General features: G+C 48.8%; 1 protein-coding gene across 2 annotated transcripts in view; it reads left to right on the top strand.

Annotated features, from left to right (window-relative positions):
* TONSL (tonsoku like, DNA repair protein) overlaps positions 1-21040 on the top strand; it is a 375765-nt gene that overhangs the window by 336360 nt on the left and 18365 nt on the right. For both annotated transcript variants that reach the window (XM_085604559.1, XM_085604558.1), the window contains exon 25: positions 2123-2256. In XM_085604559.1, the coding sequence (XP_085460685.1) occupies positions 2123-2256 (134 nt within the window). The remainder of the gene's footprint in view (positions 1-2122; positions 2257-21040) is intronic.

Here is a 21040-nt window from a genome sequence, read left to right as displayed (position 1 = left end):
AAGCCCATTCTGTTTCTCACTTTTCTCATTGATGGACTGGTGGGTTTTCTGGGCCCTTTGGAATGAGCAGATAGATTGTAAACATCCTGATTTGCTTGCCAAATGAGGCTAAGAGCCCACCGGACTACCAAAGGAAAAAAGTGAAACAAAAGAATGGGGGAGAAGCTGGGCCATCTCGGCATTGGGCCCCACCCTACGGCACCAAACTGTATTTCTGCTACCAAAAGCAGACAGAATGTGCTGCTTACCCCCTTTCTGTCTGCCCAATGTCTAAACAACCCTAAAGAAATCCCAATATCCTCTTGCTTGCCATGGTGAATAGATGCACTATTCAGGCTCCTTATCAGGTATCAACCAAGGAACCCCACCTACCTAGGCATTTCTGAATCTTCAAGACCCAGGAGATCCAGAGTGGTGTAGCTTGTGAGAATTTCATCCCAAGTGCCCTGCAGACACCTGTGTATAGGGCAGACAAAAGACTATTTTCCATATTTATGTGTCAAAGACTCTGGCACTTCAGACCAATGACCAAAGTCTTATCCCTCCTGCAGCCCCTCACTCGCCCAATTGAAACTCTGTCTCTCAAGTGTGGGTGGTCCTAATACACTTCCAACCAATGGCCAAAGTCTTATCCATCCTGCATTCCCTCACTCGGCCAATTGAAACGCTGTCTCTCAAGTGTCCTAAGGCACTTCATGAAAACAGAAAAAACTGTAACCATGTGAAGACCTTGTTAACACCACATTGACTGAACGTTTTGACCATTTGCTGTTGCGGGCGATCGACCCACCCACACAAGTGGACTACCGTTTGTATTGAGTGAAGTGTGGACATTTTGTGTATTCCTGCAGATTGCTGACTTTTTCCTCAAAGAAATGTGAGTGGAAAATCCTTGATTTTTGCAATAGTTTGAGGTTTGCATGCCATTCTGGGTACTAAAACATAGTGGGATCCACACAGGTCACACCGCCCTACACACCCCTGGGTGTCTGGTTTTCAGAAATGCCTGGGTTAGGTAAGTCTCCAAGGGTGCTGGCCAAGCACAGACTCAGATCCCACAGTTAACCATTGAAAGAGAAAGTGAATTTCAAATAAAAAATATTGATATTTCCGAGTTATGTTTTGGGGTCCTTTCTGTCGCAGTTAATAAACACATCCAAATAAGGGGTACCATTTTAAGTGTAGGAACACAGAATAGTCGAACATGTGTTATTATTGATTCTATTTCTTTTCATTTTTGGCTTGAAATATTAGCCAGTGTGCAAGAAAGAACACACATAAAATTATGGGTAGCCCAAAATTCACAAATAACCAGTATTCCCAATTCATTACCCTGGGCACATTTGAAAAATACCCATGTGTTATTCATTATCATATAAATTTATTCAGGGTCGGTACAAAATGGAAAATCATTATGCACTGCAGCTCAGTTGATGGCATGTGAGCAGAAGACTGATCGACAGAACGGTATAATACATTTGTATATAGATTGGCTTTTTCTGCAAAAAACTACGGGTGAAGACATTGCCACCTGTTTCTTTTTTTTACTTACCTCTTTTCTTTCGTTTTTGATTTCAATGATTAGTCTCTTCAGAAAAACCACAAGCGATATACAGAAATAACCAATTGCTGATTTAGAATGTTAGTTACTTTTTTTAATATATATTTTTATATCTTTTCGTATTCAGTCTTGGGTTTCACACCTGTTTCCACCACAAATTTGCAATGGTTCTAAAGCACCCCTGTTCCTTACCATTGGTTGGCTTTCTTGTCACACACTGTTTATATAATACATTGGCCTGCCTTCCTTTTCGTTTCTTTGTCCCTCCCCTGGAGCATAGCCTCTTTATTACCCTTTAGGTTGGATGCCTTGTATCCTTACACTGCATATTTTTAGGAAACTTCTTATTCTTTTTCATTCTGCACTCCAGTGCATGTGTTTGCTGGCTGTCTCCCTTGTCTGCAGGAGCCCCACCCTGGGTTCTCTCGGCGTAGTAACAATAATAGGGACTTCTCTCTCTGGTATTCCATGCTGATTTGTCGAGCTGGAGGATATTTTTATGTTCCCTATTTACTCCCACTGCAAAGATCTAATTTTTTTTGTTTCCTTTGCTGCCACCAGGTGCCTTTTGCTTTGCCCCTCATTGGACTCCTTGGATTTGTCTGGAAATGCTGGAATTGGCTTTCTTGGATTAGAGCTACTTCTTGCAGCCGTCAAGGAACGGAACTGTGGCCTAAAGTATCTAAATCTTGCAGGTAAAACTACGGGTGTGTTGGGTTATTTGGCATGTGGTGGTGTATGAACTGCATTTATAGTAACATGGACTTTTAGAGTTAAGGGCACTTGCTTTTGTTTAAACATTATTATTGTTCCAGCTAAGATGGTTATGTTGTTGCCACTACAAGAGCTTTATTAGTTTGAAAGGTGCGGACTTTTAGCTGCCTGTTGTGAGTTTTAGTGATTTAAGTATAGTTCTTTCCAGTGGCCATTTAGATCTCTTTACCGTAGCGCGAGCACATGAAAAGCTGTGCTGCAAGCTTGGGAACCAAATTGGACTCCACACATGTGTAGCTGCATTCTCTCATGCTTCCAATACTTTCACATCATACAGCGAAAGTAGAAGGCAGACTAGTAATACTGTTTCTGGTGGATGCTTCGACCTGCCGATTTCTTGCCTTTTGACTATCCCCAGCTATCAGACTAGCTGAAAATGTTGCAATAGCTATCCTGCGCAGGTAGGTGGTGATTGCCTACAAACTGGCCTTTCGTACCATCTGGTCATGACATCAGTGGATCCTTATAATGCCATCCCATTACCATAATGTTCGAGGCATATGAGCTGCAGATTATACACTGTGCATAGATCGCCATCTGGTGTTGGGCCCGGATGTTTGCAGTTTGTTTTTCCTCTTGGAAAGTCTTTGGAAGTCACGAGGTTGGTGACTCCTCCTTTGGTTCGTATTGCGCATGGGCTTCGGCTCCATCCTCAGATTGTTTTTTTCCGCCATCGGGCTCGGATGTAGTACTTTGCGCTCCGTTTCCGAACTTTTCCAGTTCAACGATCGACGCAGAAATCCTCGCTCATTGAGCTCCTTCAGATAATAAATCATCTTAATCACCTTCTCTTCGGCACTTCTTCGATTCTGGTCGTCGACGGCGGCCTTCGGGCCTATTCCGGCTCCGGTCTCGGCTGATGGAAAGAACTCCCTTCAAGAAGTTCCCTCTATGTGGGTCCAAATTCCCCCACACCGATCTTCATGAGGTGTGCAACCTTTGCCTCTCCCCTGAACACGAGGCCCGAGACTGTCCCGCCTGCAAGGGTTTTCGCTCTAAAAAGACTATTCGAGATCGACGGGCTAGACGCAACATTGCGCACTCCTCGACCTCCGCTCCAGTCGACCTCTTCGGAGACGACGTCGAAGCTCTGGGACAGCAGAACCTCGAAGAAGAGGACGACGACCTCGTCAGTGCTTCCGAGGCCGACGACTCCGATGTGGAGGACATCACCCCGGCGCAGAGGGTCGTGAGTACCAATCTACCCCCTCCCACACCCACGCCGACACCCAAAAAGGCTTCTGTCACACCTTCGCCTTCGGGCCTAGGCAAGACCAAGGATACTGCTTCTCACACCCCACCTTCGGGCCCGGTAAAGAAGCCTATTAAGCCTTCCGGCAGCTCGGGCTCGAGCCAGCCGACCAGCGGTACCGAAAACCACCCTTCGGCACTGAAGAAAAAATCGGCCTCCATCTCCACACCGAACCCAGTACCAAAGCCCTCGGTGTCGAAACCTGCCCTTCCGGTGCCGACCAAACATCACAAGGCCCTCGGCACCGACACTCCCGTGCCGAAGCCTTCTTCGACACCGACCAAAAAATCAGAGGTCCCAAAGAAGCGCGGCTTAGACAAGCCTAAAAAGCCGTCGGCCCCGAAAACTTCTGCGCCGACCGAACAACCAGTGTCGCAAGAACTTTTCACACCGGATTTTCTGCAAAAGACACTCACCAAGGATCCAAAAACTGGACATTTGATATTGTCTTCAAAAAAGAGACACTTGGACAAACCAGCTCCACCTCCAAAGAGGAAAGACACTGCTACCTCCCCTTTCAGAGTGCCTTCCCACCTCCTCCACCCTCCCCACCTCCACCCCTGCCTCATCGTTCACCAACCTTGTCTCCTGTCCCAGATGATTTAGGAGACCCTTATTATGATCCAGCAGATGTGCCACAAGACCCACCCCTACTGGATTTCCAGACCCATGGGACGACTATAACAATCCGGACATCCCAGATGTCCCACAGGATGACCTTTACCCATCTTGGCCATCCCCACCTGAAGATTCCTTAGGCTTTCACCACCTATTACAAAGGGCGGCACTACCACGGGGTGGAGTTACATACTGACCCAGTGGAGGAAGATTTTCTCCTAGACACCTTCGACAATGCACATAGGTCTACTGCCATTCTACCTATGTTAAAGGGAGTAATTAAACATGCACCGGAGGTTTTTCAAGACCCAGTCAGGGCCAGGGTCCTCAACCCCCGTATAGAGAAAAAATACAAAGCCGCCCCCACAGACCCTTCATACAATAAAGGTCCTGCACCATTGGTTTCCCTAGTGGTATCTACAGCTAGGAAGCGCTCAAATTCTCAGGCGTCAGGCGAAGCACCACCACCTGACAAAGAGTCCAAGCTCCTAGACGTGTCAGGGAAGCACACTGCGTCACAAGCCGCCAATATATGGCGTATCGCCAGCACGCCAACGCTATTGGCCAGATACGACAGGGCGCATTATGATGAGTTAGAGACCATCATGCACCGTCTTCCTGAAAAATACAGGAATAGGGCTAATGAATTGATCCAAGAGGGAAAAACAATAACTAATACCTCATACGCTGTGCCCTAGATGCAGCAGATACAGCCTCCAGGGCCATAAACACCAGTGTCCTTCTCCGTCGCCATGCCTGGCTCAGAGTTTCAGGGTTTAAACCTGAGGTACAAGCCTCTATATTGAACCACCCATTTGACCAAGATCATCTATTTGGCCCAAAAGTTGATGAAGCCCTCGAAAAGATGAAAAAAGATACTGACACGGCGAAATCCATGGGAGCCCTACAGTCACACACTCCTAGGCGCTCTTTTCGCCGCTCTTCCTTTCGGGGCACGGGCAGGGGCTACTCCTCGGATAGTGCATCCACGTCCTACAAATCCCCTCCTCAATCTACCTTCACAAAGGGTTATCAAAGAGGTGGATACAGAGGCAATAATAATAAAGGCAGAGGCAAGACAAATACCGCCCGCTCTGCCACACCTCCTACCCAATTACTTTCCCCCGCTCCCTCCAGACCATTCCACTCCGGTCGGGGGCAGAATACAACATTTTCTTCACGTCTGGGAGACCATCACCTCAGACAGATGGGTAACCCAAATTATTCGTTCAGGGTATTGCCTAGAATTAACATCTACTCCCCCCAAACATTCCACCCAGGCAACGCCCTATGTCTCAAGAACATACTACGTTACTAAAACAGGAGGTGATCTCCCTCCTGCAAAAACAAGCCATAGAGCAGGTCCACATAAACCAACAAAATTTAGGGGTCTACTCCCTGTACTTTCTGATACCCAAGAAAGACAAGACTCTACGACCTATCCTAGATCTCAGACCTCTAAATACTTACATACATTCAGACCATTTTCACATGGTAACCCTTCAACAGGTTCTTCCACTCCTCTCCCAGAACGACTTCCTCACCACTCTGGACTTAAAAGACGCATACTTTCACATCCCAGTACACCAGGCTCACAGAAAGTACCTCAGATTTGTGGTGGACGGGCAACACTACCTGTTCAAGGTGCTCCCGTTCGGGGTAACAACAGCACCAAGGGTATTCACCAAGTGCCTAGCAGTAGTGGCTGCACACCTCAGAAGACAGCACATTCACGTCTTCCCCTACTTGGACGACTGGCTAATAAAAGCCACGTCCTACGAACAATGTGTGCAACACACGGCCGCTACAATCCAACTGCTTCACCAGCTAGGGTTCACAGTGAACCATCAAAAGTCCCACCTGGTACCATCACACACAAAACAATACCTCGGTGCTACCATAGACACCTCAAAAGCCATAGCCTATCCTAATCCTGCCAGGATTGCAAACATACAGGCTCTGCGTCAAAAATTCATATTTCAACACTCTCTCCCAGCAAGAGTGTTTATGCAACTGATAGGCATGATGGCCTCTTGCATCTTCATAGTGCCTCATGCAAGACTCCACATGCGTCCACTCCAACAGTGCCTAGCGCGCCAGTGGAACCAGGCCCAGGGGCAACTGACAGATCTGGTGTTGGTAGACGGTCGCACCCATCGCTCTCTGCAGTGGTGGAACACCACAAACCTTTCCAGAGGTCGACCGTTCCTGGACCTGGTTCCACAAATAATCCTGACAACAGACGCATCGCTCTCCGGCTGGGGAGCTCATCTGTTACATCTCACAGTACAGGGCACATGGACGCCGCAACAGAAGTTACTCCACATCAATCATTTGGAGTTACTGGCAATCTTCCTAGCCCTAAAATCCTTCCAGACGCAGATTTCAGGCAAGGCAGTCCTTATTCGCACAGACAACATGACTGCCATGTACTACATTCAAAAACAGGGGGGCACACACTCTCCACAGCTCTCTCAGTTAGCACAGAGCATATGGAGATGGGCAATTCCACAAGAAATCTTTCTCCTGGCCCAACACGTCCCAGGAGTCCAAAACACCGTGGCAGATCTGCTCAGCAGACAGACACAAAAAATCCACGTGTGGGAACTTCACCCACAGGTTCTTCATCCGTTCTTTCAGATGTGGGGGCATCCACAGATAGACCTCTTCGCCACCCACGAAAACAAAAAACGCTCAAGCTTCGCCGCCAGATACCCACACCCATTGTCCAAAGGCAATGCGATATGGATGAACTGGTCAAACAAATTTGCATACGCTTTTCCACCTCTCCCACTAATTCCATTAGTGGTGCGAAAGCTACAACAGCATTCCCGAACACTAATCCTAGTAGCTCCAACGTGGGCCAGACAACCGTGGTACACCACACTGCTGGAACTCTCGGTAGTACCACACCAAAAGCTGCACCTCTCACCATGCCTCCTAACCCAGAACCATGGAGAGATAAGGCACCCGGACCCAGCTCAGCTCAACCTTGCGATCTGGCTCCTGAGGTCCTAGAATTCGGATACCTTAACCTTCCCCTGATTGCATGAATATTATCAGGGAAGCTAGACGCCCTACTACTAGGGCATGCTATGCTGCAAAGTGGAAAAGATTTGTTGTTTACTGCCACAACAACACAATCAATCCTTTAAATGTGTCCATACAGCACATTATATGTTACTTGCTCCATCTACAATTGCTGCTTATTTACAGAACAGGCAGCACCTATCACTTTTCAGGGTGCCTGCTATCAAGGCCTTTATGGAAGGCCTCAAAAGAGTAATTCCACCCAGGGTACCACCTTCACCTGTCTGGAACTTGAATATAGTTCTCACAAGGTTAATGGGACCCCCTTTCGAACCATTACATAAATGTGAGCTGCAATTTCTCACATGGAAAACAGCTTTTCTAGTGGCCATCACTTCCCTCAGAAGGGTTAGTGAAATACAAGCACTCACTATACAGGAACCTTTTCTCCAACTGCATCAGAACAAGGTTGTACTCCGCACCAACCCAAAATTTCTACCCAAAGTAATTTCTCCATTCCATCTAAACCAGTCGGTAGAATTACCAGTCTTTTTCTCACAACCTCAAACCGTTGCGGAAAATGCTTTACACACACTGGATGTTAAAAAGGCCTTACTTTACTACATCCAAAGAACACAACCTTTCAGAAAAACCAAACAGCTATTTGTCTCTTTCTCTCCACCACATAAAGGCAACCCTATTTCTAAATCCGGGATAGCTAGGTGGATTGTAAAATGCATACAAATTTGCTACCACAAAGCAAAACGAACGCTATCTGTTCCCCCTAAAGCCCACTCTACAAGGAAGATAGGGGCTTCTATGGCTTTTCCAGGAAACATACCACTAGATGACATCTGCAAAGCAGCGACATGGTCAACACCGCACACTTTCACAAAACATTACTGTGTAGATGTGCAAACCAAGCAACAAGCTAGTGTGGGCCAGGCTGTACTAAAAACACTGTTCCAAACAACTGCAACGGATGCCGGTGGTCGCCGCTAGGGTTGGGTACTGCTATATAATCCATGCACAGTGTATAATCTGCAGCTCATATGCCTCAAACGGAATATGCTACTTACCAGTATGCATCTGTTCTTGGCATGTAGAGCTGCAGATCTATACACGCCCACCCGCCTGTATCCGTTCCAGTTTATCTTATTTAGATACAACACACATGGGTTTCTTTACTGTTATTACTACGCTCCGTCTGTCCCTGCTGGCGAAAAACAATCTGAGGATGGAGCCGAAGCCCATGCGCAATACGAACCAAAGGAGGAGTCACCAACCTCGTGACTTCCAAAGACTTTCCAAGAGGAAAAACAAACTGCAAACATCCGGGCCCAACACCAGATGGCGATCTATGCACAGTGTATAGATCTGCAGCTCTACAGCCAAGAACAGATGCATACTGGTAACTAGCATATTCCTTCTGTTTTTTTGATCTGCGACATGGAGACAGAGCAGGTTTCCATTGACACTGCAGCGCTTCTGTATTTGTTGCGGCTGTCTCCTAACACGCGGCCAGGTCATCGGCCCAGGGGTGGCATTATTGACCTGTAACTGCTGTCATTTTGCCTGCTTCACTCACGATACTTTGGAGGATAGTCATGTAGCTCAGCATTCACTTTCAAAACATTTATTTATTGAGGGACCTGAGGGCCTGTATGGCTTGGGGCCTTCTGCGGAGTACATCTCTACTCAAACTTTTAAGTTCTTTAGTCTGAACTGTCGCTCTCTTCCCAAACATCAGCCATATATCTTTAATGTCCTCTGCGATCATAACCCTGATGCACTGTTCCTCAATGAGACCTGGTCACATGCAAGCACATTGCCGGATATTATTGCGGTCCTGCCAGCAAACTTTTCTCTGACTAGAATTGACAGATAAGATCAAAGGGGCGGGGGCATTGCTATCATTTTTTAAAATGATTATCAATTCAAAATTGACCAACTTCAGATACCCGAATGTGAAGCTCTCACTTTCACTCTCTTCCTCACCCTAAAGTTACAGTTTCTGGGGCGCTGATCTATCCCTGCCCAGGATATCCCGGGCAATGGTGTTCTTTTCTACCTGATTTATTGAACCCACACATTTTGGACTCTGCTAATTTTTCTGTGCTTGGGTACATTAATCTCTATCTTGAGGACTCGGATAGTAACCGTATCATGTCTTTTATCGAGGATTTGGGCGTTCAGTCTGACACTTTGTAATTCATCGCCTACTCATACTGCGGGGTATCTTTTGCACCCTATTTTTTGTAAGATCAAGGATCCGCTGTTAGATCCTCCACTTCAGCTCTGCTGGTCAGACCACTTTGTGGTGCCGTTTAAGATCAGGTGCCTTCTCATCACCCGTAGAACGGCAATCTCTGAAAACGAGGGTCAGAAACTTGTCCAAACTTAATTGCACAGCATTAAATGAGCAGCTACTCAATACTAAGCCCACTCTTTCACAACTGCTCGACTCGGATCAAGCTTGGATTCATCAGTGGTTAGATGAGGCTATTGACCTTATTCTTCCAATGACCACGAAATGCACGGCCAGAATTCATCCTCCTGGTTCACAGATGTACTTGGATCTGAAAAGAAACGTTGCAAAGCTCTTGAAAGGCGTTCGAGGAAGTCATATGATACGGATGCTAAATCTGAATATAGATACTCGCTAAAAGCTTATCATGCCTCCTGCAAGTCTGCCCGCGCTAAGCACTATACAGAAAAAATAACTGAGGCCCAGTTTTGTCAGAAGACACTTTTCAAAGTGGTGAAAGATCTATCTGATGCTAGTAACATCTCGCCGACACACACTCTTTCACAATGCCAATGTGAATAATTAGCTTTGTTCTTCACTCACAAAGTGGAAACAAATTCACCTACAGATGGCAAAAGATTCTCTGCAGATAGCTGTTGACTCTAACAAGGAGGCTTCAGATGTCTCTTTAGTGAAGGCTATCCACTTGGCAACTAGGATGGAGTGTATCGCAAAACTTAGAGAATGGTCTCCCTTGGATGTCGCATCCTTTTCAGCTGCTCTATTGTCTGTTAAATCAGTCTGTGCTTTGGATCCTCTGCCACCAGATTGCTAGATCCAACAATCTTAACTACAATCATGGAGCTACTCAGTTTATCATTGAGCGAAGAGTGTGTGCCTCAGAGATGGAAACACGCTCTAGTTCTCCCTCTTTTGACGAAAGCCAATCTGATTCGTTCCTGTTTGTCGAACACCCGCCTTATCTCCCTGCTACCAGTTTTTTCGAAAATTTTGGAAAAACATGTTAACGCCAAGCTTACCACTTTTGTTGAGGCCCATAACTTCTTCCACTCCTCACAGTCAGGCTTCATGGTGGGGCATAGCAATGAGTCCGCATCTAAGGCAATATCTGGATGAGGGCCGTATGTTCGCAATCATTCTGTTGGATTAAAGTGCTGTGTTCGACATGATTTATCACTCTATCCTGGTTAACAGACTGGAGTCAATAGGCCTGGAATGCTCAACCCTGGGGTGGATTGTCTCCTTCCTAGACGACTGTACGTTCCAGGTCTTCTCAGCTATGTAAAATCTAAAGTTCGAGGCATGTGGGCTGCTGAATTCATATCTGTGCATAGATCGCCGCCTAGTGTTGGGTCCGGATGTTTGCACGTTGTTGTCCTGGAAGAGTCTTCGAAGTATCCTTGGATAGGTGACTCCTCCCCTGGACTACAGTGCGCATGGGCATCCTCTCCATCCTCAGATTGTTTTTTTCCGCCATTGGGTTCGGATGTGCTATCTTAACTCCAGTTAGGAAAAAGTTAGTCGAGGCCAAAAGGCCTTTAGTTCGCGTCGGTACTGTTCACTCGATCGGTTTCGACCCTACCTGTTAGCTTACTAACTTCGGAAACAACTTTTCGCTTTTTACCTGACCATCGACGACACCGACGATGGAGTCGAGGACACCATTCAAGAGGTGCCCGGTATGCAATGCGAAATATCCCCATATCGACGTCCACCCGGTGTGCAACAAATGCTTGTCGCCGGACCACGACGAATCGACATGCATGGCCTGTGCCCGGTTCCGTTCCAAGAAGACTCTACGGAATCGTCGAGCGGCGAGACTCGAAGCGCAGCACGCGGCACCGGCCCCGGCAGACATCTTCAACGCCGAAGATGTCGAGGAGTTAGAAGTCCTACCCTCCAATCCTGGTTCCGAACATGACTCCGGTTCGGACGACGTCGACGAATCACTCTTTCGCAGAGATGAAGACAACGCCGAGGTAGGAGACGACGATGAGGCCTTAGGGGCCGAAGAGAGTAGCTCCAATGACGAGCAAGGCCTACCCGTTCAGACTGACGAGGGCCCAGTGCCACAGTCTATGGCTCCGGTCGAGGGATCGCCTTCGGGCCTTACCCGAGACCTATCCCGCGGTTCTTCGGCCCCGCCCTCGGGCCCGGCCTCGGACGTTCAGCGGCAGCCATTATTACCTACACCGGCTGGTTTCCCTTCTACCAAACCGAAACCGAAAGCTGCACCGGTACAAATGAAACCGAAACCGAAAGTGGCGCTAGTCGGATCGAGGCCTTCCACACCTTCGACGCCAGCGACACGCATCGGCACCGAGCGCACCAAGCGAGACTTCGGTGCCGAACTTGAAGCGGCCGACGCCGGAGTCGGCATTCGGAAAAAGGCCCTCGGTGCCATCAAACCTGCTCGGCTCTCGGCGCCGACGCCATCGACTCCTAAACCGAAAGTCATACCACCTGCTGCCTCTCACGTCGCTTCCACGGCAACACCGAAGCCTCCTGCATCGAAGACGTCGACGGCCATTTCCGCCCCTCGACCCGATGACCCACCGGCGCCGAAAAAGTCCACGGCCGCCTCTACAAACCTGGTCGGCGCTAAGGCCTCGAAAGCGCTTCAAGTGCGAACCGTGGCGGCACAAAGCAGCAAAACCCAAGCGGTCCTCCAGGACACATCGGGCTCCGGCCCACTAAAAGCTCAAACAGCCTCTTCGGCGCCAGCCAACATAACTTTTGGCCTGCCGCCATCCACGATCCCGAAAATGTTCCAACTCAGGACACGGGTCACCCACACCACGGTTACACCTGCTGAGACGTCTCCGTCACGTTACATCGACGCCAACACCAGCAGGATGGTTATCCATGACCGGAGGATAACTTCAGAGCCACCCTTGGACCCTTTCAGGATCCCACTAAAGAGAAAGCTACCTCTAGACTCAGAACCTGTGCTTTGCGAATCTTTCGACTCGCCCTACCAAGACCCACTATCATTCTCTCCCACACACTCCGTCACGGATGCGTTGGCAAACTATATGGATGACCAAGTCCCTTACCACGGAGACATGGACCCTGATGACCAACAGGACCCTGATCAAACTTGGGGCGACCCTGCAGACCCCAGTGCACCTCTAGATGCACAGGACCCTCAACTCTATGGAGCGAAAACATCTCCGACAGAGGACACTGCAGCGTTCAACGCTCTTATTGAACGTGCTGCAAATAATCATGACGTGCAGCTTCACTCTGACACCGTGGAAGACGATTTCCTTATGGACACTTTCGCTTCCTCGGAAAGGCATGTAAAGACTCTGCCCATGCTGAAAGGAGTCCTCAAACCAGCCAAGGACATCTTCAAGGAACCCACCAGGGCACGGGTGATAAACCCCAGGATCGACAAAAAGTACAGATCAGCACCTGGGGACCCGACTTACATCAGAGGCCAATTACCTCTCGACTCCATTGTCGTTGCGAATGCTCGCAAGAGGGCACACTCGCAATCAACAGGTGACGCTCCTCCCCCGGACAAAGAGTCCAAGGTTTTAGAGACCTCTGGCAAGCGAGTTGCCGCACAGGCTGCCAACATATGGCGCATAGCCAACACTCAAGCGCTCCTCGCTCGCTACGATAGAGCGCACTATGATACAATGGAGCAACTACTCCAACATCTCCCTGACCAGTTCAAAGAAGGTGCAGAAATTCTTATCAGAGAGGGACAGCTACTCACAAATGCTTCCATCAAGTGTGCACTAGATGCCGCAGACACGGCGGCCAGGGCCATAAACACGAGCGTCATGCTGCGACGGCATGCCTGGTTGCGAATCTCCGGGTTCAAACCTGAGGTGCAAAATTATATACTGAACCAACCTGTCAACCCCGACTATTTATTCGGGCCGGAGGTTGACACGGCCCTTGAGAAAATAAAGAAGGACACAGACACTGCGAAGTCCATGGGGGCTCTCCAGACTCAGTCCTTTCGGAGCTGCTCCTTTCGTCGCCCCGGAAATAGGGGAGCAGGTAGAGGGCAGGGGTCACAGCAGACATACAGCAAAGGCAATACCCAAACCACCTACGATAAAAACACCCGGGGTGGATATCGTGGCTCCAGTACAAAGGGCAGAGGACGCGGCTACGGCAACACCAGGTCCTCCCCCAAGAACAAGCAGTGACGCCCTCTCCCTTCCTCCCGACCACATAACACCTGTCGGGGGAAGGCTACAAAGGTTCCTGTCCACGTGGAACTCCATCACCACGGACAGGTGGGTCAAAGATATTGTCAAATACGGTTACTGTCTAGAACTAACCTCCACTCCACCCACAATACCTCCAAAAAACCGTCCTATGTCCTCAGAGCACTTAACGCTCTTACAGCAGGAGGTGCACAGTATGCTTCTAAAAGGCGCAATAGAGGTCGTACCCGTCCAAGAGCAAGGTACGGGGGTGTACTCCCTGTACTTTTTAATACCGAAAAAGGACGGGTCACTCAGACCTATATTAGACCTGAGACCCCTAAACAGATACATTCTTTCCGAGCATTTTCACATGCTCACTCTACAGCAAGTCCTCCCGCTGCTCAAGCAGGGAGACTTTCTGGCCACACTGGACCTCAAGGATGCGTATTTCCACATACCCATTCACCCATCACACAAAAAATACCTCAGGTTCACTGTTCAAGGGCAGCACTACCAGTTCAGAGTCCTTCCCTTCGGCGTGACAACGGCACCAAGGGTGTTTACAAAGTGCCTAGCTACTGTGGCGGCACATCTACGGAGGCAGCACATACACGTCTACCCTTACCTGGACGACTGGCTCGTTCAAGCAAAGTCAGCCCAGCAATGTGCCAGCCACATGTCCCGCACCATTCACCTCCTTCACAGTCTGGGGTTCTCACTAAATTACCCAAAATCCCATCTACAGCCCGCACACGTACAACAGTACCTAGGTGCGACTATAGACACTCTGGCGGCCACAGCTCAGCCAAATTTGGTGAGAATCAACAGCATGCAAATGCTGATTTCAAAGTTCAAACCTCAACACTCCCTTCCGGCGCGAGTGTTCATGCAGTTGATAGGCATGATGGCCTCCTGCATCTTCATAGTCCCACACGCGAGACTACATATGCGCCCGCTTCAGGAGTGCTTGGCACGTCAGTGGAATCAGGCTCAAGGACAATTGAAAGACCTAGTGTTGGTGAGCGGTCGGGCATACAACTCTCTGCATTGGTGGAATCCACAAAACCTTTGCAAGGGTCGACCGTTCCAGGAGCCTGTTCCACAAATAGTACTGACAGCAGACGCGTCTCTCCAGGGATGGGGAGCTCATGTACTCCACTACACAGTGCAGGGACTATGGACGACACAACAGAAGAAAATGCACATCAACCTTCTGGAACTGATGGCATTCTTCCTAGCCATGAAGGCATTCAAGGTACATCTGTGCAACAAGGTCGTGTTGATCCGGACGGACAACATGACCGCAATGTACTACATACAGAAGCAGGGAGGGACGCACTCTCCACAGTTGTCTCATCTGGCTCAGAGCATGTGGAAGTGGGCCATTCAGAGGAACATGTTCCTCATGGCGGAACACCTCCCTGGCAAGGACAACCAAATGGCGGATCTGCTCAGCAGACACAGCCACCAGATGCACGAGTGGGAGTTACACCCATAAGTACTCCAACCGTACTTCCAGCAGTGGGGTCATCCAGAGATAGACCTGTTCGCCACAAGCGAAAACGCAAAATGCCAAAGCTTTGCCGCCAGGTTCCCACATCCGCAGTCGCAGGGCAATGCGATATGGATGAACTGGTCCGGCAGATTTGCGTACGCTTTTCCCCCAGCACCGTTGATACCGCTGGTGGCTCGCAAACTCAGACAACACTCCCTGACACTCGTCCTAGTTGCTCCTACGTGGGCACGCCAGCCATGGTACACCACCTTCCTCGAACTTTCCGTGGTGCCGCATCAAAGGCTGCGGATCAAACCCGCGCATTTGACGCAGAACCATGGAGAGATTCAGCACCCAGATCCGCAACAGCTGAACCTGGCGATCTGGCTCCTGAAGTCCTAGAGTTTGGCTACCTCAACCTGCCACCTGACTGTATGGACATCATCAAGGAGGCCAGAAGACCCACTACAAGAGCTTGCTATGCAGCCAAATGGAAAAGGTTTGTTATTTACTGCGGTAATAATGACATTAACCCGCTGGACGCATCCATCCAAAACATCATTTGTTACCTCCTACACCTATACCGATGCAATCTAGCGTACACCTCTATACGTGTCCATTTGACCGCAATATCAGCCTATCTACAAACCAGGCAGCACCTCTCTTTATTCAGAGTGCCTGCCATCAAAGCATTCTTGGAAGGACTCAAACGAGTTATTCCACCAAGCCACCCACCAGCTCCAATGTGGAACCTCAACCTGGTCCTCACACGCCTGATGGGTCCACCCTTTGAACCTCTCCACTCATGCGAGATTCAATTCCTCACCTGGAAAGTAGCCTTCCTGGTAGCGATCACTTCTTTAAGAAGAGTTAGTGAACTCCAGGCACTAACAGTTCAAGAGCCATTTATACAGGTTCATGCCAACAGGGTCGTACTACGTACCAACCCCAAATTCATGCCCAAGGTAATATCGCAGTTCCACATGAATCAAACTATTGAACTGCCCGTTTTCTTCCAAAACCCACAAACTGTCGCGGAAAGGGCACTTCACACACTAGATGTAAAAAGGGCCCTCATGTATTACATCGACAGGACCAAACCCTTTAGGAAGACAAAACAACTGTTCGTTGCCTTTGCCCCACACCACAAAGGTAACGCCATCTCCAAAGCAGGGATAGCCAGATGGATAGTTAAGTGTATCCAAATTTGTTATCAAAAGGCAAAACGCACATTAACTATTCCCCCACGAGCCCACTCAACACGTAAGTTAGGGGCCTCCATGGCTTTTCTAGGAAATATTCCCCTGCATGATATATGTAGAGCAGCCACCTGGTCCACTACACACACGTTTACCAAACACTATTGTGTAGATGTGCAATCAAAACAGCAGGCAGCTGTAGGACAGGCTGTTCTCAAAACCCTTTTTCAGACCGCTGCAGCTGGCACTGGTAGCCGCCGCTAATAGAGGGCACTGCTATACATTCTATGCACAGATATGAATTCAGCAGCCCACATGCCTCGAACTGAATATGCTACTTACCAGTATGCATCTGTTCTTGGCATGTAGGGCTGCTGACATTCATATCGCCCTCCCTCCTCCCCGGCGCCTGTAGCAGCTGCAGCTCTCAGAATTACTGTAAGCATGGTCATCACTTTCTGTATCTACTCCATCACTGCCACAATGGCGAAAAACAATCTGAGGATGGAGAGGATGCCCATGCGCACTGTAGTCCAGGGGAGGAGTCACCTATCCAAGGATACTTCGAAGACTCTTCCAGGACAACAACGTGCAAACATCCGGACCCAACACTAGGCGGCGATCTATGCACAGATATGAATGTCAGCAGCCCTACATGCCAAGAACAGATGCATACTGGTAAGTAGCATATTCATTACAGGCTTTGACCTCTGGACTTCTGCAGGACTCCATTTTGAGCCCCTTATTATTGAACATCTATGTCCGCTCTTGGACCAACTTAATAAAGTGCTGCGGCCTTACCCTCTTTTCATATGCAGATGATACCCAGATCATCTTTGGCACAAAGCCATAACCTGCTCTTGTTGCACCTGGGCATGTGCAAGATTTCTTCTTGGATGAATAAAAACTCCCTTAAACTGAACGGTGGTAAGACTGAGGTCATGCTTCTGGGTAATAACACCTCCCTATGGGGCCTGCAATATTGGCCAGAATTCTTAGTGACTCCACCAATTCCATCTTCTAAGTCTGGGCTTTCTTATCGACCAAAAACTCTCCATGAAGCCGCAAGTGGCTAAGGTAACTGCCATCTGCTTTGCAGTCCTTAAAAGATTGAAAAAATCCTCTGGCTAATTCCCTTAGTGATCCAAAGGACTGTAATCCAGGCTCAGGTCATATCCAGATTGGATTATGGCAATGTGCTATATCTCGGTGCAGACAAGACCTTTGTCCATCGCTTGCAAATTGTTCAAAATGCTGCTGCAAGGCTGAACCTTCGCTTACCCAAATATGCTTCAGTCTCTCATATGCTTCAGGAAGTGCATTGCCTTAAGGTTTTCAAACCTATTGAGCTCAAAGCATTGTGTTAGTGTTCAGCCAGGCCCTCACGGGTGAGTAGTAGCGCTCTATAAGCCTCTGATTGATTGATTAAAGGCTAAATCTGGCCTGGCACCACTGTACATCCAGAAACTGGTAACTCCTTACCAGCCCACTCAGTCCTTAAGATCCTCAAATCAAGTTTTGTTCATCGTACCAAGGATCCGTCTGAAAGGCCACTCTTTTGCCTACCTAGGTCCTAAATTGTGGAATTCTCTGCCAGATGTTCTCAGAAACTGTAAGTCATTTCTCACCTTTTGCAAAAATCTAAAGACGTGGCTACTTTAAATCACTGTTTCGGGACATTCTGTCTGTGCTTGCCTTGTGCTGGGAAACCCCTCGGGGTTTAAGTTGCTAAATAAAATAAATGTAACAATTGTTTAAAAAAAATCCACTGTTGCAGTGCCAAGCAGGGATGCCACCACCTAAAAAGTCAGGATTCAGGCCTAGACACTCCTGCAAAACATAAATGTCCATTTCAATCTGCCACATGGTGTGTTTGGGATTATTGGGGCCCAAGCATGGCCCTAGGTTGTTCAAGCAGTGCGGCTCCTACATTCCAAATTAGATGTGTAGCTGTCCATAAAATGCAATGAGTGCTGGACCCAGCATCCTTCGCGGTTCAGTTCAAGGTTTGGGGAGAGGATTTGGCTTAACAGCTAGGGCAGTCGACCTCTAATCTGGGGAACCAGGTTCGAGTCTCGACAAGGACGCGCAACATCCTGTGATTCTGGGCAAATCACTTAATCTACCCGTGCCTAACAAAAATAAATGTGTCCTCGTGTAATGCAACTGGTGCTTGGGTAAAGCGCTCTTGATACCCAATACCCTCGGGTCAAGTTTGCGCTATATAAAACTCCGTAAAAATAAAAAGATGCAAATCATTTGTCACCTTTCAAGTTATCAAAAAACAAGAAAAAGAAGCAGAATACGTGGCACTGGTAGAAGGACTCCATGACAAGACACTGTTCCTGAGCTAAGGATAGGTGTCCACACTACTCACTTCCTCGAATGGACCCTTTCGTTCTCAGACCTGGAGCTAGTGGACATCATTCCGGCAGAGGAAGCTGTGCCAACCCAGCACCAATCCTCTAACTTACTCAGATTCTGTCGCCTGGTGCAGGTCATTGCATTTACGCAACCCATGCTGGTGCTGTTTCGTGGCACTTCATTTCTTTCTGGTGCGCCTTCGGGCCCTGTGGAACCTCAAGCCAGACATTTTCTCTAGAGGAGAATGCTGGCAAAGGATGGATGACAAATTTGACATGAATTCAGACCGCATCCGAATGCCCCACACAATACCACATGACGATGATGACAACAGTGAGGCAGCCAGTTTGCTGCCCCGTGCCAGCACAGATGCAGCAGATTACTTGGCCCTGCAGAATGCAAGCAGCCTGGATACCCGCCCAGAGGTGGACTTGGAGTCTCCCTTGGGGCCAATTTCTGCAGTGATTAAAAAATGCAGTACAGGGGGCGTGGCCTGGCACCAGCTTAGATCGCTGTGTGAAGTGAGAGCTCCGCCGGGGCCTTTTAGAAAGCCTGCAATATCGGCACACGATTCGGCAGCTGTGCAACTTCAATAGTCATTGGAGACCCAGGCGCAGCGTCCCGGGGCCGAGAGAGGAACCTTGTGGCTGGGGGGAGCGAACCCGGGTGAGAGACGGAGCCAAGCCGGTGTGGCAGGAAGGCCGGCAGAGCAATTGCGACATACGCCTAGCTGCGGAGAAGAGAGGCCGGTACGTGGAGCAGGAGAGCGCCGCGGTGAGCGAGTGCGGACCCCGTCATAGCACATCGCCTGGCTTGGCAGAATCGAGGAAGACCCCTACAGTTGGAGCTGGTCCCGGGCGTCACCATCGAATCGGCCGACTCGCGCCAAGACCCCCGGGGAGGCTCCAAACATACGGACGCATCGTGTGAGCCCAGGAAGAGACGAGTCTGCACCCGGGCCGGTGAGAGTGATTTGCGTACACCACGAGGGAGGAGGTGATATCCGGGCGGCCTGCAGGGACGGCAGGACGCGGAGATCAGAGAGCTTGGCGAAGTCGCAGGGGACTGATTGAAAGCGGTAGCCCAGTGCCCGGTGCGCATGGGGTAAGAGGACCCACGGATCCAATATCAAAGGGGGGGAAACAGTGGAGCTGATATAAGTACCTGATCTGGACCAGGAATTGCAACCACATATAGAAAGATGCCATGAGAGATCGGCAAGGGGCAAATGACAATGAACCAGCGCCCCCTTGACCATACATGTCAGTGGCATACCGAGGGAGTAAGGAGCCCGGGGCATGTATAAAACGAAAGGGGGGCCTGCCCCACCTACAAATCTGGGCAGAACTGAAGCAAAGAAGGTCCCCGATTTACGAAACTTCCGTGGTAGAGACAGAACAAGGCTTGATTGCCTGGTGGATGGTGTTGGAGGAATAATGTTCCTCTGTCCCCTCTAAGAGCAGAGCGCCTTGGGCGTATGGTCACCAACCAACCATAACCGTGCGACTGAGACTGTAAGCTCAAGGGTGGGTCTAGCCAATAATCTGCCCCCACGCTATTGGCCGAAGAGTAAACTTCACTGAAGTCCAACGGCTGGATCGGAGAACAGCACGATATGCAGGGTAGTGTCAGCTCAAGGTAGGGATAGTCTCTGCCATGATGAAACCGAAAGGTCCTCCCCCGTGGCACAATCCAACAAGCTGGATAAGTATACAGTCCCACGACAAGCAGCAGCAGAAGACAGAATGATTAGCAACAAGGAGGCGATGGTGAAGCCATCCCTGGGAGCAATTATGGCAGCCATTCAAATGCTAGGTATGAATCTAGAGTCAAAGATAGATAAGGTCAAAATCGAGATGAACTCGATGAGAGCATATATCCATAAGACCTCATAACGGGTCACCCTGGTGTGGTAAATAAAATCTTCTTTACCGGACTGAATTTCATACGGAATCTTAAAATAAAGTAAAATAGCTCAGAATAACAAGAGGCAGAATCCGTGGTATAAGAGGTTTCTAAATGGGCTTTATTCCATTCAAAATGGCCGACTCGAGTCGCGGCCTTCAGGTTCCGTCACCACGAGGGTTCAGGAAGTGAAGTACAATACTTTATTGACAGACATGCATTTTTATAATAAGTACATTACAATGAAACGAATGTAGAAGGCGTAACATTTGATAAGAAGAGTGACATGACAGGTACGTAATCGAAACTAGGCGTAATAAGGAATAAAAGAAACATGATTGGTTAGGATTATCAGACATAGGTGGATCTATAAGATAATACTTGGCATAGATGCGCGCGCA

Source organism: Triturus cristatus, chromosome 5_1 (assembly GCF_964204655.1).
Source record: "Triturus cristatus chromosome 5_1, aTriCri1.1, whole genome shotgun sequence".
NCBI lineage: Eukaryota > Metazoa > Chordata > Amphibia > Caudata > Salamandridae > Triturus > Triturus cristatus.
This window is presented reverse-complemented; position numbering and strand designations above follow the sequence as displayed.